Genomic DNA, 17,430 nt, shown 5'->3' with positions numbered 1-17,430 from the left:
CAATTGGAGTCTCCTTCTGTGCCCCAGCTAGAGTTTAAGCCTTCTTTGTAATCTCAGGAGCAAGTAACTGGCTACTTTTGGGCAAGGAGGGAACTTTGCAGATGCTCACAGGGGCTCCATTTATTCACATATTCTAGCTTTGGCTTTCTAGAGAAAAACCCTAGGTAAACCATGACTCATCTGCAGTGACTCTTTAGGCACCCCATAAGCTTTTAGAGCCACTAGAAGCTCTCACCTCAGCCAATAGCCCCTGGCTTTTATCATCTCTTAGTTGAAGGAGGAGATCAGCAGCAGAATACGGATCAGTTCAGTAGGAACGACCCAACTGTTTGCAGAAGAGGCATAGCAGGAGAAAGCAAACTGCTTAAAATCCTTGGCAACAGTAAATAATTATCCTGGGGGAAGGTGTATCAATCAATCAATAATTTACATGCATGCCCATCTCTCATAGTGTTTTGCAAAGGAGCTAGGATTGAAACACTCAGTAGTTGCTTTGGTGTCCTTACCTCCAGCAAAATTTACCAAACTCTGGAGAGGTGTATACAAATGCCAACATGCTAACACAGAGACACATATACTAACAGCGCAAAGAGCAGCAGCAGCAGCAGCAGCAATGGTCTTCTCCTATGCTCAAGGCCTGGTACAAATGGCAACCAAATAAGACATCCAAAATGCTGACTTAGAGAGTGAAATGCCAGTCCCTCCATCTGGAACGTCTCTCTGCCCATGAAAAGTATGACTGGCCTTAGGGACCTGCATTGGTGGGCTGGGAGCAGATTCCTGGGTTGTTTGCAGGCTAAGAAGCTGTCTCCCTCTGCTGTTTGGAGGAGACACCCAAGGACATTCCAGCTTCGCCACTGATGTGGATTAGGAAGGGGAGGAGACCAATAGGACAGGAAAGGCTGAGCTAGAAACTGTACTGAAAGGTCCATTTGGACATCAGTTTTGCACTTCACAGGTGACAGGCCAGGAAAACAGTGGCAGGGACCAGGTGAAGAGGCCTAGGCTCCCTAGGAGGCTCCCCCAGCCATGTCTTTGGAAGGCCATAAGTCACACAAGGTATGCAGCAAAGTTGTGGTGGTTCAGATGGGTCTCTTAACCTTCTTGGTGCTCATTCCACCTTCTTGGCTTTCCGCTTACGGGTTCCTTCATTGAGCTCCTCCCTTGATTTGGCTGGCAGCTGAGGTGGTGGTGGAAGGGATGGCTCCTGGGATCCTCCGTGGTGGTGGTGGTGGTGGTGGTGATGATGGTCATGGTGGTGATTGTCATGACTGGCAAATGCAGAGCCGAAGAGGATGGGACACACCGCATTTTCAAGAGGTGCAAACGGTGAGCCGTGGGAGTGAGTTGCTGTCAAGAACACCTGATTGCCAAGAAAGGGCTCCATTAGTGGTCACCTACCTTGCCAGTTTTTCCATTGCTCAGGCAGCTACAATAAATGGAGTGCTTACAACCTGTGTTTCCTCCCATTCCTCATAGCCCTTCTTACACCAAGTTCGGTAATGGAAGATTTACATAAATCTACTGTCTTGGTCAATCAAGCCCCTTTCAATGAAGTGCTGGTGCCTGCTTCTGTGGGATCACCAGAATTCCCACCTACAGCCAACAGCACCCATAGCTGTACTATTGGAAGGCTACTGGAAAGGTCTCCATTATTAAGTAATCCAACAGAATTTCTTATGATACACCACCCAGACTTCCTCTGATATCTCTGGAAATTCAAAACTCACTCTAATCCACATGGGTGTCCATTGGTAGGGGAAGAGTGAGTGATGTCATGCATGTCATGACCTCATCGTGCAAATGATGTCAGTGATATGACTTACACAAATGCCATTGGTGTCAATGACGCATATTATGTAATTGAGATCATGACATGTGTGATGTCACTGTGGCTTCTACCAGATACCTCTGTTAATCCATAGTGAGATTTGTTAGATTTGACTTAGCAAATTGTGGGAATTGTGGGAAATTTGTAAACCATGGTGAATAGCTTAGTATGACAGTACTGTAACCACTGTAGCTTAGTCAACTAATCATGGTTTAGTACAATGGATGAGCCCAGTGCCTGAAGCCTTTAAAAGGCATCCTTTCCCTACTTTCCTTGGGAACTTCCACTGAGCAGAAAGTTTTGGTTCCTTCCCGCACTCAATCCACCCACCCACCCACTCCCATGTGCCCCCCAGCAGAGGAATTTACCTTGCAGATGATCATAAAAAGAGTGAAGAAGAAGATGAGGGTGGCCTTGGAGATGGGCAGCCACTGCGTTTGCTGAAGGGTGAAGAGAACTGCCCCATACAGGCTGGCTTTGGATGGGCTGCAAGAAAAGGGAGCCCCCGTCATCTAGACGCACAGCTGTGATTCCATCCCAAATAAATAGAGTCCAAAATTTCGAGGAAGGAGATGCTTCTCAGAGGGGGAAGCCAGGGTGGCACTCTGAAACCAAGGTGCTTAACCTCGACAGCTAAAGCCCCTAGCAAGTGTGTCTATAGAGTGTTCGAAGCATGATGGGTGATAAATTTAGTTGATCTGTGTGTGTGTGTGTGTGTGTGTGTGTAGGGTGTGTAGGGGGCAACAGTAGTATGATACCAGCAAACTGGGTTAGGTTAGGGTTTGATTTATTGAGAAAACCAGAAGATGGGTAAGTTCAGTGGTTCTCAAACAGCAGATCAGGATTACCTGCAGCTTGGAGTAGTCACAATTTCTAAAAAATGTGGTCAGCCTTGTATAGCAAGAAGGATAGCACTATGAAAACATGCTTCAGGTTTTGCTTCTCCCTTTGACTGTGCAAGCACCAGTGGGCTACTGTGGCACTGCAAAGTTTGGGCACCTGGGATGTATAGATTAACAGATCATTTCAGGAAGCTCACAAACAGGACATGAAAACAGCCATTATCTCAGCAACTGATATTCCGAGGATAGGGTAGTCCTCGCTTAACAACCACAATTGAGACTAGAAATTTGGTTGCTGAGCAAAGTGGTCATTAAGCGAATCTGACCCAATTTTATGACCTTTTTTGCAGCAGTCATTAAGCAAATCACCATGGGCATTGAGCGAACCACATGGTCATTAAGCAAATCACATGGTTCCTCATTGATTTTGCTTGCCAGAAGCCAGCCACAAAGGTTGAAAATGGCGATCATGTGACCACAGGACGCTGTGATGGTCATAAATGTGAACTAGTTGCCAAGTGCCCAAATTGTGATCACGTGACTGTGGGGACACTGCAATGGTCATAAGTGTGAGAACTGGTCATAAGTCATTTTTTCAACACCATTGTAAGTCCAAACCATCAGTAAACAAATGGTTGTTAAGTGAAGACTACCTTTACTGTTCCTCTGTGGCAGCGCTATTTCCTGATCATGGCAAAGAACTATTGTTTTTTGTCAATCAACATTTTTTTAAAAAAATTTCAAGATACAATTAAAACACATAATACAGAATATAGGACAGATAGAATACAAGTCTAAAAAAGAAACAAGAAAAACTAAAACAGTGCAGGAATAGACAGAGAAGCATATAAGACAAGTGGCTTCTGATTGAAGGGCACCATTTTTTCCCCAAGCTAGCTAAACAGGGAGCGATCCCCAGATGCAAGAAATACATCACACTGAGGCAGACTGTCAGTCTTGGCCAAGATCATTTGCTCTGCCTGACAACAACTTTCCAAGGAAAATCTGAGATAGAAAAAGGCCTTCCCCATCAGCGGCTATCTGATGCTTTGAACCGGAGATGCTGAATATTAAATGTAGCATTTTCTGCGTGCAAGCCATGCATTCTGCGTTGGGTAGGACAAAAGTATTTCAGGCTTGCAAGGGGAAGATGGGAGGCCTTAAAAGACAATAGAGGCTTAAGGTGATGGTTGCATCCCTTAAAATACCCCAAAACCTTTGGTATCATTTTTGCTGTTTTGGAAGATTTGAAGGAGGAAAAATGGGTTGCTTAAATATCCTGAACTTTAAATACTCTCCAGAATGCTCTGAAAGTTTTGGCCCTACCCACTTCGGGTGGGTATCATGGTGCCATGACCACATGCCCCTGCAGACCTTAGAATCACTTTTTATGTACTGTATGTCTTCCCCCAGTTGTAGTAAAACTGCATACACCTACTTTACAAGAAACTTTGGTCTGGTCAAGACCTCTGCTTGTCCAACCCAGTATGACCAATCAGTCAGGTGAAGCAAGGTCAGGGCCTCTACTTCTTGAACCCAGTATGACCAATCAACCAGGTGAAGACAGGTGAGTTCTGAGGATGCCCTATCAGATTTCTACTGATTTTTCTAATATCCATTAATCACCCAATTGCTTCCAGGTCAGCTAGAACATGACTGATCTCTCCATCCAAAAGACATTCCAATCCAAATGCTTTGGCTTCTCTACTCACAAGGTCATATGTAGAAGCTCATTTGTTTCTGGCTTCCAGACACCACGCAACAATTGCTCAAAGTTGGACATCAAGGCAACTCCAGAGCCTATGAACACAGGAGAAAGACAGTGACACACTCGCAAACAGACCAGCAATGTGTGTGCATGCAAGTGGAATTCTGTTTTTCTAAGCTCACTGATCATTCCTGTCAAGGGCAGGTGACTTAACGCAGGAGAAAAATATTCAGCATCTTCGTGGTTATGGTCTCAGCCATAACAGCTCCTTTAAGAAAACTGGCAATTCCACTGATTATTATTATGAATAATAAAAGTGATGCCCATTTCTAAGTTCACTGTTTAAAAACAAATTTGAACATATGATGGTGATGCCACAGCCCCACCTTAAGTTTACAGATGTTTGGTTATTCTTGTTTCTAGATGCTTTGAATTCCCTGAAGAAAAGCAGCATAGAAAAATGTAAAAATAAACATTTTGAATTTCTACTGTTTTGAATTCAAACAGTCTTGACCTCACCGCATTTTAGTGTGATACAGGCTGTTTCAATCATTTTGGAAACATGTCAAGTTCAAGGCAATTCTGCTTCCAGATCAAAACACTTCCACAATAATAAAAACAGTTCTACACCGAAAACAACCGCTTTGAACTCAAAATAGGGCAATTCAAATTATTTGAATTTGAAATGTTGTGCACATCTTCATTTAAAAATAAGGAATGCATAAGCTCTACTCAGTGACTTAGAACATTGACCATGGCTTGGGAGTACAGCACTTATTTTTCCTTTAAAAGATCTCAGGCTTGATCTTGCCATTTCCAGCTAAAAGAAGATGCTACCAGTCACAAGAGAAAGTATTGAACAAGGTGGACCAAGAATCTGGTGAGATATAAAGCAACTCTCTATACTCCTAAGATGTGCTAATGGCAGAATGAGAAGCATTCCAGATTAGCCGGGAAGAGTTTCTTGGTGGAATTTCCAGCCTGACAGATGAAATCATTTACTAACAGAAAAAAAAAAGGGAAGTGATCTCTTCCTTCTTGGCTCAATTTCTACATCAAAAGGGAAATGCCGTTGAGTGGTAAAGATGCTTCAGTCAGGGATCTCTGTTGTGATCCCTGTATCTAGCAGCCTGAGCAGTGCTCCTCTGGAAATAATGCCTTTGCCTATGTACTAGTGTGGGGAATTCATAATTCATAGCATCCCTCACTACTGGCTATGCTGGCTGGAACAGCTAGAAGTTGTGATTCAGCAGCATCTGGAGAGTGATAGGTTGTCCATCTGTGTTGTATGCAAGGAAACATTCTCTCCCAGCTGTAAAGAACACAACCATCTGTCTTCCTTTCAGAAAAGGTGAGAAATCTCAGTCTAATCTGCATCTCGGCAGTTCTGATACTGGCCACTCCACCATCTTCTTGAGTACCCAGTGGAATCACAATGCTGCCATTACAGAGCCTACCTTTAACAAATCCAATTATGACCATAATGAGCCACCCATGGTGGTAATGATGGTGGGCATGATGAACACCAGCAGCAATCTTGCGAACTCGGACCACCTCTTTCATCGCCACAAAAACAAGTTTGACAGGCAGAAAGCTGACACATTTGTAAAATAAGTTCAAGGGGCAATAGAAGGTCAGGTACCTGGAAAGCAATGCAGAATTAGAAGTAAGTTGTGATACTGGTCATTGGGTTAAACGGGTTTAAAGAGATCTGACATCAACAACGATGACATAATTTTTAAAAAATGAGAGAAGAAATACATTTCAGCTTCTCATGATGAACGCTCTGTCCACCTTAGAATGGCAGTTCTTGAATGGACTGCAGCATGAAAAAACTAAACTGCTGTTTATCAGGTGGTTCCATTCCATCTTCTGGTTTGTACAGGTAATGTTTTTTTCAATTGATTTACCTATGAAAGTTGGCCTCTTTTATCATCTAGCAAATGTTTTGGGCATGACCACTTTATTATCGCTAAGGTAAAGGTAAAGGTTTCCCTTGACATTAAGTCCAGTCGTGTCCGACTCTAGGGGGCGGTGCTCATCTCCGTTTCAAAGCCGAAGAGCCAGCATTTGTCTGTAGACACTTCCGTGGTCATGTGGCCGGCATGACTAAACGAAATGCTGTTACCTGCCCGCCGAAGCGGTACCTATTAATCGACTCACATTTGCATGTTTTCGAACTGCTAGGTTGGCAGGAGCTGGGACTAGCAACGGGAGCTCACCCCGTCATGCAGATTCGAACCGCCGACCTTCCGATCGGCAAGCTCAGCAGCTCAGCGGTTTAACCCGCAGCGCCACCGCGTCCCTTATTATCGCTACCTGAACAATATACGTTTAATTTCTACTGACCTGTTCAGATTCTCCACTCCATAAGCATATGTGGGGGTGGGGGGCAGTAGAGAAAATAACAACTTGTGCACCTTGAAATTGTCATATAAATGACACAAACTTGCATTGGATATCATTACACAACATATAATTGTATCATTGTGTAATTATGTCATGACTCACATGTCATCATTTTAACGTCACTGTGGCTTGTAAAAGACATCTACACTCTATCTTCAGCCATATGGCTGTCTGTCCATCTATCCATCCAAGCATACCTTAGCATCATCCATCTATCTCTTAGCAGAGATGATATTTATTTATTTATCTATCTATCTATCTATCAAGTTTCATCACCGCCCATCTCCCTCAAAAGGGGGACTCTGGGAGGTTTACAGTAAAGCTCAAAAGAGATGAAGATACAATAAAAACAAGATATCTTAAATATAAATATAAATATAAAATAGCATCCAGGACGGCAATATTAGAAGTTAAATTCGTAAGTACTTGGGAACCACTTTAAGGCGCTAGCCCCCCCAGGATTGACTAACCCCCTTCCTGCCCCATGCGAGATGGCAGAGCCAAGTCTTTACCCCTTTCCAGGAGGCCAGGAGAGTGGCGGCCTGCCTCACCCCTGGGGGAAGAGTGTTCCGCAAGGTGGGGTCCACAGCAGAGAAGACTCACTTCCTGGGCCCGCCAATCGACAATCGCTCATGGACAGGGTCCGTAACATGCCTTCTCTGCCTGACTGGGTGGGATGGGTCAATATAATGGGGGTGAGACAGTCCCTCAGTAGCCTGGACCCATGCCGTGTAGGGCTTTAAAGGTGATAACCAACACCTTGAATTGGACCCAGAAGCAAACTGGCGCCCAATGCAGCTCGCAGAGCAAAGGAGTTATATGTGCTGATCTTGAAGCACCTAAAATCATCCACACGGCTGCATTCTGAACCAGCTTAGCTTCTGGATACTCTTCAAGGGTAGCCCCATGTGGAGCACATTGCAATAGTCTATACAGGAGATGACTAGGGCATGAATGACCATTCAAAGGGCCTCTCAATCCAGGAAGGGTGTAACTGACACACAACATGAAGTTGAGCAAAGGCCCTCCTAGCCACGACTACCATCTGCTCTTCGAGCAGGAGTCATGAGTCCAGAAGGACCCCCCAGATTCCACACTGGGTCTGTCTGGGGCAGTGCGACCCCATCCAGAACCAAAGATGCTAACTTCCCGAATATAGCGGAGTCATCAACCCACAGCCACTCCATCTTACCAGGGTTCAGTTGAAGCCTGTTTCCTCCAGGACCCTCTAGAGTTGGAATGCCACCACTTTCTCAACTACCTTCCCTAAAAAGGGGAGGTGGGAGACTGGACAAAAATTGTCCAGCACGGTGGGGTCTAGCAACGGTTTCTTGAGGAGGGGGTGCACCAGCGCCTCCCTAAAGGCAGCCGGGAATACTCCCTCTCTCAAGGATGAATTCACCATTGCCTGGACCCAACCACACATCACCTCCCGGGCTGCCTTCACAGGCCAGGAGGGGCATGGATCTAATTGACAAGTGGTGGCATTTACAGTCCAGAGAACCCCGTCCACTTCCTCAGGCCCAACAGGATCAAACTGTTCCCAGATAACCAGGTAAATACATTCCCCAGGCATCTCCACAGGCCATGCCTCACACTTGTAATCCAACTTGGAACGGATCTGAGCGATTTTATCCTGCAGATGCCCAGAAAACTCTGCGTGGCCCTGAAGGTGGGTCACTGGGCCAATCTTTCCCAAAAGGGATTGAGTGACCTTAAACAGGGTCACTGGGCGGCATTCTGAGGATGCAATAAGAGCAGAGAACTATTGACGTTTCGCCGCTCTTACCACCACCAGGTAGGCCTTAATAGCGGCTCTAGCTTGTGTTCGGTCAGATTCGGTCCTTGTCTTCCTCCAGCAGCGCTCTAGATGTCTCTTAATCCTCTCCAGAACCCTCCGCAAACCATGGTGAGTATTGGGTTCAATGGGACAAGAGAGGTCACACGGGCGTGATCCTGTCCAAGGCCCGGTTGCTTCCCTATCCCTGGTGGCAGTCAGGGCCTCCACTGGACCATGCAGCAGATCCTCGGGTATAGCCCTCAGCTCCCTTTGGAACACATTGGGTTCATCAGTTGCTGGGGGCAGACCAATCGAATGGGTCCTGCTTCCTTGCAGATGGGAGCAGCATAGGAGAAACTCAAGGCCACCAGGGCATGATCTGACCATGACAGAGAGGACAGATGTAACTCTCCCTTCAGATCAACTTGCCACTGCTTTGAAAGCAGAGTGATATATAGATGATAGATAGATAGATAGATAGATAGATAGATAGATAGATAGTGATGAGAGAGCATCCATAACAACCATATTAGATTTTAGACCGCACAAGACTCTCAATTATCTCTTCTCATGTTAAGTTTTGGAGGCCTAAGAAGAGAGGCCTTAGTATATCTCTCCTTCCTATTTTGCACAACTTGGTAATGGCAACGGTTCCTTCCCTTACCCAACAATAGCAGCGTGAAGCTAACAATTTAACAGCTTCTCCTTCTGGTCATGGGTCAAGCACATATATTATTAACCTGGAGTAATATTTACTGTATGTCCATTCTGTTTTTAGAAATATGTCTTTAGGAGACCAACAGGGACTCTGGTGGAGAAGTGGAGTGCGCATCCTGGCTCTGCACTGGGGCCTAGCCTTACGTCACAGAGGGTGGCCTCACCAGACAGCTGTGGCCAGGAGTAAGTTGGCGTTGTTGCTGAAGTAATCAATAGGGGCTTCTCCGAGCAGGAGATCAGCAAGGATGTAGCTGCCGAAGCAATATAGCATAGCACAGACCCAAGAAGCCAGGGGGCTGTTCCGGGACAGCTCCACTGCACCTGCAGAAATAGGAGAAAACTGCAGTGCTATGGTGAAAAAGACCTGGAAACAACTTGCTTCAGTCCCTCCCTTCTGGCTGCTCACCTCCCATTGTGAATCTCTCTAGGAATCAGAAAACTGACGGCTACTTCCCAGGAGAGAATTAACCACCTTTCTTTCCAGCAGGAGAGTTCCTACCTAACTGCACATAGAATAGGGAGATCCCTTCTCAGCCCCACTAGGTAGACCAGGAAGTCAACTCCCCAGGAAGGGAAACTACTTTTATTGAGATTGGCTATAACAACAGAATTTTGCATGTCTGATAGTGCTGAACCTCCTCCCCCGTCTTATACTCCAGTGCAGGGTTTCTCAACCTTAGCAACTTCAAGATGTGTTGACTTCAACCCCCAGAATTCCCCAGCCAGCAAACCTTAATTTAGAGTTTTTAAGCTGAAAACATTAATCTATTCCTTAGAGCAGTGATTTGCAACCTCAGCAACTTTAAGATGTGTGGACTTCAACTCCCAGAATTCCCCAGCCAGCAAGCTGGGAATTGAAGTCTCCACAACTTAAAGTTGCTGAGGTTGAGAAAGTCTGCTCCAGTGAATCAGGCAGGCATCTGCCTGAGATGCTTCTGAATGTTCTTTTGTTGCTCTGGATAAACTTAAAAATGTTTCATCCCCCTTTGTCCAGGTAATGGTTCTTGCACATTTCCATAAAGGTCATCTTCCTAACTCTCTACATTCCCTCAGCCGCTCCGCTTTCTAGAGAGAAAACTGTTATTTAAAATCCAAGCCTCAGGAAGCTGAGGATTAAGGCATGGAATTGGAACCTCTGAAAAATGGTTGCACTCAACAAGAAACTAGGATGATCCAGGGAGACAAAGGGGACCCTTTCCTCTAGAACTTGGTGTGTCTCTAAGGCAGTGTTTCTCAAATTCAGCAACTTTAAGATGTGGGGACTTCAGCTGGGAATTGAAGTCCACACATCTTAAAGTTGCTGAGGTTGAGAAACACTGCTCTAAAGAATAGGTTGATGTTTTTAGCGAAAAAAAACTAAATTAAGGTTTTATGCTTGGACATGTCTGTTTAAGTCTTATTTATTGATTCAGATACCTTGATTGTGCTCCAGTATCTTATTTTTCTATACAAGCCCAGTGTTCGAGTTTTGTACCACTTGGAATCCTTGGGCAACACCGCCTTCTTTGGTTTTGCTTCAAGCTACAAAATCTACAAGGTTTTGCAAAACATCTACAAAATGGCAGCAAAGAGATACAGAAAACTTATTTGTTGCATCTAACAATTGTCTGAAGTTTGGCGGCCCAGATCTGGTAGCAGTACGACTGATATTCATCTCATTCTATCCTTCCTGCTGCTTCTCTTGATGCTGTTCCACATGACAAGCTTTCCACCAGTCCTGGGCTAGAAAAGTATCATAACAACATAACATTTACTACCTCAACTGACGATCCTTATCCTGTCTCAGGAACATAACTGGCAAACAGTGCTGTGTACAGGGTATGGAAAAGAAAGGGATTGATGGATTCCCCTGACTTTGCTTCCTTCTCCTTCCACCAAATTTCACCAGCAGTAGGGAGAACAGTCATCAATCATTTTCTTTAATGTGGGCTGGGTCTGGAGCTGGGAAAGTAGTGAGGTGAGTTTTCACAGATGGCTAGGCTGGCAGGTTCAGTCATCAGTCAAAACTTGCTCTGAGTTGGTGCAACTGTGTTCTTTGGGCGCATTCAACTATCAGCTGACATCCTTTTATATATGGGTTCAGTATTACTCTGGAATCATGCTGTTTTGTAAGCCTACATCCAAAAGGAGCCTGACTATCAGCTGACAGTTGAGTGCTTTATGGATACATCTTTAGCCCCATTCCAGAAAAGCATTAAACCCATATTCAAAAGCAGCCCAAACAACAAGCACAAGGAGATTTATACCGCAAAGGAGGAAAGAGAGCCAACTCTGTCTTACTTCACTGGGAACACCCCCATCTGCTGTCACTGATGGTCAGTTGCCCTTCAAGCTGATCTAGGCCTTGGAATTGAAAATCAGCTTTGAGACCTGGCAGGTATAAAGCTGGGTTCAACATAATCCATCGCTCTTCTGTCCACAAGACAATGGCCCTGGAAGGCAGTGCCTAGGATGGAGGGTGGGGGATGTGTCTGTACCAGCTTAAAATTGCCAGTAAGTACTAGGCTGATGCGACCATGTAGGGGGTCACTTGACTGCAGCACTAACCAAATGGTTGGTGAAGTATGTCTGATTGCACCCATGCAAATCTGCCATCACCTGTTCCTTGTTTAAAGGGGAAGATACTATTTTAATACTGGAACAGTTAAGGATGATTTTAAGCTGTTTCAGGTACAGGTTGGGGATGAGTAGAATGCAACATTATGCAGACCCAGCCAAAACAAGAGGTTGCCATGGTTAGGTACATGTGGGGAAATGCTCTTGAGCAATGTTTGTGCTATGGTTAGGTACATGTGGGGAATGCTCTTGAGCAAACTACTCTAACATTAGCACTGCTGCTGCTTTCTGTCCAGTGCCCACTACCATCACAGGCCTTTGTTTTCAACCAGCAGAGTCATAAATATGAAGCCAATTAGTGAACAGCTAGGACCACTGAACTGGAGCAGAGTTTAACACAGCCGAGGAGCTGTGCACAGAAAAAGAATTTTATCTTAGATAGCTTTAATGAGCACATCAGAGAAAAACAGGTTATTGATCTTACACGCTCAGCCCTCCCAAGCATAAAGAATTACACGCTTAGACAGAGTAGGTTCAAAGTAAAGTAAAAAGAGTCTTACTCATTTTATTCTTGGTCCAGTTACATCCATTTCTGGTGGACAAATGATGTTCCTTATGTCTTCTGTTCTTTCCCTATACTTAGTGATCTCTTAGCCCTACAGCTTCTAAGAGCTGCATGGAAGAAAGGGGTAGGCACATGGCTTTAGGCCCAGGATGGAGACAGAAGCAAAACATGCTTCTTCTCCAATGGTGAAGGAGGAAGAGAGAGAGAGAGGAAGTGGGAGTGGGAGTGGCAACAAACAGCTTCCTCAATAGCACGGAGAGTTGCATCCTGGAACAACTGCATCCTGGGACAAACTCAATTTACATGCTAATGCACATGCTAATGAGGCATGCTGGATTTGCCAGGACATCCAACAAAATATATATCTTGCATGCTGATTTTTTAAAAATACAGTATTTAACTCTATCACCTTGTGGCACAACACAAGAATGTGCAACCTACACATCCCAGATATTGCCAAGTGACATCTCCCAATGGTCCCTTAGCATTGTCATCCATTTATTGTGCATCTGATGGAATAGTAAAATCATCTTCCCGTTTGGCTCCTGGACTACATGGTTGTGCTTGGCAATAATAATGGAAGGGCAGTTCCATAATCGACATGTTGACTGTCAAAGTGTCACCCAGCTCTTCATTGTCTTGTTACTCCTGTGAACCTTGGCAAGTTCAAATGAATGAACCAGCCAACCCAGAGTATTCCAGAACAGCTGTTCTCACCTTGGCAGCCATTAGAAAGGAATTGGGTTTTGGATCTCCCCATCCAATGAAACTGATATGTTTGCTGTGGTCTAAAAATAAAGTGAAAGTAGCAAGGACAGTTCTCCACAGGATACTCTGCAGATCTCTATCCCATAAAAGAACTAACAGGAATTATTATTTTTTTCCTTATAGCAATGGCTCCCATTTTACAGACCAGGGCTGAGGGAGTCTTTGCTAGGGAATGAACAAAAATTTGAACTTGAGTTTCTTTAGTTCAGGGCAAGGGTGTATAAATATTTTCTTTTGGGGTGAGGTTTGCACTTAGCTTCTGAGTGACATTCCCACAAGAAGGAAATGGAAGACACTTCCATGATATTGTGAAAAAAGCTACATGGATATTTCCAGGTAGTCACCAAGAATAAAGATTCAGTCTAAAATGAGTTTTTTTTCTTTTTCTTTTCTTTTCTAATAGCATCTATGGACGGTGCATTCGAAAAGTGGGCAGGATCAGGACAGAGAAATGGGCAGTGTGAGGAGAAACCATGAAGTTAATTGAAACAAACTTCATTAAACACACTTCAAATGCTTAACCTTTTTCTCCTTCTGTCACATTTAAAAGCACAATTTGGCAACAACTTTTGGACAGAGTCTGGAGAGCGTGCCCAGGGCTTTGGCAAAGGGTGGCAAGTCAGGGCCACAGTTTCTATGTTCTGGTAGTAGCAGAACATACCAAATTTTGCATGTGGGAAATATCCCAGCCACTGAGTTTGTGAAACACCCAGTGCATGCTGCTGACCGGGGCAAGGTGGGCCAAGGTGGATGGCCTGAAGAACCCCTTCTTGTCCTCCATGCTAAGCTGAAGCAGCTGCAAAGCTGTACTATTAATTCCAGAAAGGAATCAGCAACTGGTGGTAGAGGGGGGCCACCAAGAAGCCAGAGATGCTATTGCAGGGATAATCAGTGAACTGACTTCCAGGGAAGGTGAATTGAGGGAAGCGAGTCATTTCTGCCCAGAATCAAAGGTTATGTAGAGTTTAGAACTTCTGGACGTGACTTGGTTCTGGAGGTTCCTGGGCTTAGAAACTTCTCTGTCTGATTAACCAGAGAATCATCTGGTCCCTGCCAGACAGAGATAAAGGTGGCTTGACTGGGCTAAAGAAGGTTCTTTATGTTGTCTGCACCTGAAAACAAAAAGGGGCTTTGGTGGAGGAGGGATTTCTGGTGCCATTTCTGCAGCCATTGTGGGTTTTCAAGATGACATATAAGTTCTCTGTATTGCAGGAAATAAGAGTATTTTATTTGTTGGAGTTTCATCCTGCCTTTTCTTCAGCAACTTAAGGTGGTGAATATAGCACTTAGTCCTCTAATTATTCCTCACACTAACAACCTTGTGATGTGGGTTGGGCCAAGGGGGCAGTCTGGCCTTAAGTTACCCAGTGAACTTATCTGGCTGATGATGAACTTGAACTTAGGTCACCCCAACCCTACTCCAACGCTTCAACCACCATACCATTGTGGCTTTAGACAGCTCTCTGCCACCACTAAAAATAGCAGAATTATCTGTTATACCTTTTGCATTTGTAATTGTTATTTTCATGTTTTCATTTCAAAGGAAGCTAGTGGATTGGAGTGGTAAAGTATAACCCATTCATGCAATGCTCTGGGTGGGCAATGGAGCCCTACAGGTAGTCCTCATTTAACAACCATTCGTTTAGTGACAGTTCAGACTTACAACGGTGCTGGAAAAAACGACTTAGGACCGGTTCTCACACTTATGACTGTCGCAGCATTTCCGCAGTCATGTGATCATGATTTGGGCATTTGGCAACCGGTTCACATTTATTACTGTTGCAGGGTCTCACGGTCACATGATCGCCATTTTCGACCTTCCCGGCTGGCTTCTGGCAAGCAAAATCAATGGGAAACCGCATGATTTGCTTAATGACCACATGGTTCGCTTAATGCCCACAGTGAGTTGTTTAATGACTCCCTCAAAAAAGGTCATAAAATCGAGTCAATTACGCTTAATGACTGCTTCGCTTAGCAACTGAAATTCTGGTCCCAAGCTGGTCCCAAGTCCTTGGTTGTTAAGCAAGGACTACCTGTAATGATATAATCTAAATCGGTGTTTCTCAACCTTGGCAACTTTAAGGCAGGTGGACTTCAACTCCCAGAATTCCCCATGCTGGCTGGAGGATTCTGGGAGTTGAAGTACACCCATCTTAAAGTTGCCAAGGTTGAGAAACACTAGTCTAAATTAATGTAAACAACAAAGCAATAATTTTGCAGTGGAATTCACCAATATGGGCTGTAAACTTGACCAGGGTAAAGAAATAACTTTTGGTCACTTGGTTATTTTTAAACATCATTTCCAAAATATGTTCATTAATGATCCAGATTTATCCTTCTTACCAGAACTAGTAATCCCCCCATCCCCCTTTCCCTTTGCTCTGTGACAATACAGGTTCTTTTGCTAGCAATAAGGACTAGTAACTCAATATCTATACTCATCTTCTCTCCATTCTTAAAATGCCAGATTGTGTGATTGACAAGGGTAGAAAGTCAGATGAGGCTGGAAAAACCACTGGCAATTGTCTTGCTTTCTGTTTGAGACCCAGTGACTGGATAATCATTGGGGCCTAATTTCTCTCTCTCTTTCCCAGTTCTTCCCTCTCGGGCAGTGTTAAAGACCCTGGCAACTCCAGCAATCCTTAAGCTTTCATGGGCAGGTACCCAGCCTGTCCTTTCAAGGAGAATGTCACCAACTGCATCCATCCATCAAGCCAGGGGCCTCAGATTCAGGGGCTCAAGTTTCTCACAGACATCCGTCCCTTGGTGTTTGGAAGGAGAGGAGGATATTCCCACTTGCCCATTTCTTATTTTAGAACTGTCTTTGGAACCAGAACCCTAAAATCCTCTTCTGCTGCTACAGCATTACTTTAGAATCCCAACGAAGGAGACTCAGTTGTACCAAAGACATCCCCCTCACTCCTTCGTGGCTGCCAGTTCTCCAACCAGATAGCTGGAGGTTGGGGTGGTTGACTTGCTTGGTGCCCTGCTGTGTTCATTCACTTTCTCCTTCCCTCCTCCAATATTGAGGTGGGGCCATTCAGCATGGGTCACCTTTTCAAGACCACGGGATTCAAATTAAACCAAATCTGTGGGATGGGAAACCACTACACGGGATTAACTCTCTTAGCGCTAGGGAAGGAGGGGGATAGTTTGTGCCCATCTGTGAGACTCTGGGCTGCTTTCTCAAGACTTCTGCCTACCTTCTTTTCACCTTCGGCACTCCCTTCTTTATCCCTCTTAATCTAGCCTGATGGCTGAGCTTTGAAACTGCCTTAGTGTTTTGCATATCGGGCTCTGCAGTTCTGGCCCTCATCCCAGAATCTCCCCATCCCCGGGGGTGGGGTGGAGGGGAGGAATGCTTTTGGGCCCAAATCACTGCCCACCCACTCATTTTAAGCAAGCCCATCCTGGAGCCCAAGCCAACCTGTAGAGGACAGGGCTGGATATAGGTAACAATTAACGAATACCATTTATTCATAAATACTAATGCTAATAATACCCAACGAAGAAGGCTCTTTTAAGCTGGCCAGCGGGGGAATCTCGCACCACCGAAAGCGGATTTCCCGGCCGTGGGAAAAAGAGACGCCTGCCACGCCGTAGGGAAGGGCGCAAGGGTTCTCCTCCTCGCTTACCTTTCTCGTACTTGAGGTAGAGGAGAGAGACCACGAAGTAGCCCAAGTCGAAGACAGGGAAGACAGGCAGGCGGGCGAAGGCGGCCGCCAAATCGCCCAAATCCAGGGCCCCTATCAGGTCCATTGTTGCAAGGAGAACCGAGCGGGCGGGAGGCGAGAGCGAGCCCCTGCCGAGCGCTCAGCGGCTGTAGCTGGTGCTACCGCTGTCTGGCAGAGGAGGGACGCAGCGGCCGCCCCACTGTGGGAGGGGGAGAGAGAGGGAGGGAGACGCCCCCGCCGCCTTCCCTATTTGGCCTGCCGCTTGGCAGCGCCTCCAGGGGCCGCCTCGGGCAGCTGAGCGTGTGCAGAGTGCAATTCCTCTCCCTCCCGCCGGGAAGATTATCCCTTCTCACTCCGTTCACGCCCTCACCGCCATCAGCTCCAAAATCAAGGGGCTTCGCTTCCCCGCCTTCCGCTGCATCTTGCGCGGTTGCTGAGCGAAGCGCGTCTCGTTTCTACTTCGGGCCGACGCAAATAAATGAACAACAGTGGGTGCTTACTGGATTACTGGCAAGGAGGGCAGCAATAGCATGGTTAGGGCTGCACCTCAAAGGTGAAATCTGGGACCCCGCAACCAAGC

The 17,430-nt window shown here is 45.5% G+C and overlaps 1 protein-coding gene across 1 annotated transcript; it reads right to left on the bottom strand.

Moving 5' to 3' along the window:
• Nucleotides 1-306: 306 nt before the first annotated feature.
• On the bottom strand, nucleotides 307-17,014 carry TMEM38A (transmembrane protein 38A). The gene is made up of 6 exons (XM_063290640.1): nucleotides 16,812-17,014; nucleotides 9,452-9,608; nucleotides 5,839-6,023; nucleotides 4,386-4,473; nucleotides 2,200-2,317; nucleotides 307-1,363 (listed from the first exon to the last, which is right to left on the bottom strand). The coding sequence occupies exons 1-6, from the start codon at nucleotides 16,933-16,935 to the stop codon at nucleotides 1,112-1,114; spliced, it is 924 nt and encodes a 307-aa protein (XP_063146710.1). The 5' UTR covers nucleotides 16,936-17,014; the 3' UTR covers nucleotides 307-1,111.
• Between the last annotated feature and the right edge of the window lie 416 nt (nucleotides 17,015-17,430).

The sequence above is a fragment of the Candoia aspera genome, chromosome 1 (genome assembly GCF_035149785.1).
Source record: "Candoia aspera isolate rCanAsp1 chromosome 1, rCanAsp1.hap2, whole genome shotgun sequence".
NCBI classification, from domain to species: domain Eukaryota; kingdom Metazoa; phylum Chordata; class Lepidosauria; order Squamata; family Boidae; genus Candoia; species Candoia aspera.
The sequence above is the reverse complement of the archived record's forward strand: the minus strand, read 5'-3'. Positions and strand labels throughout refer to the sequence as shown.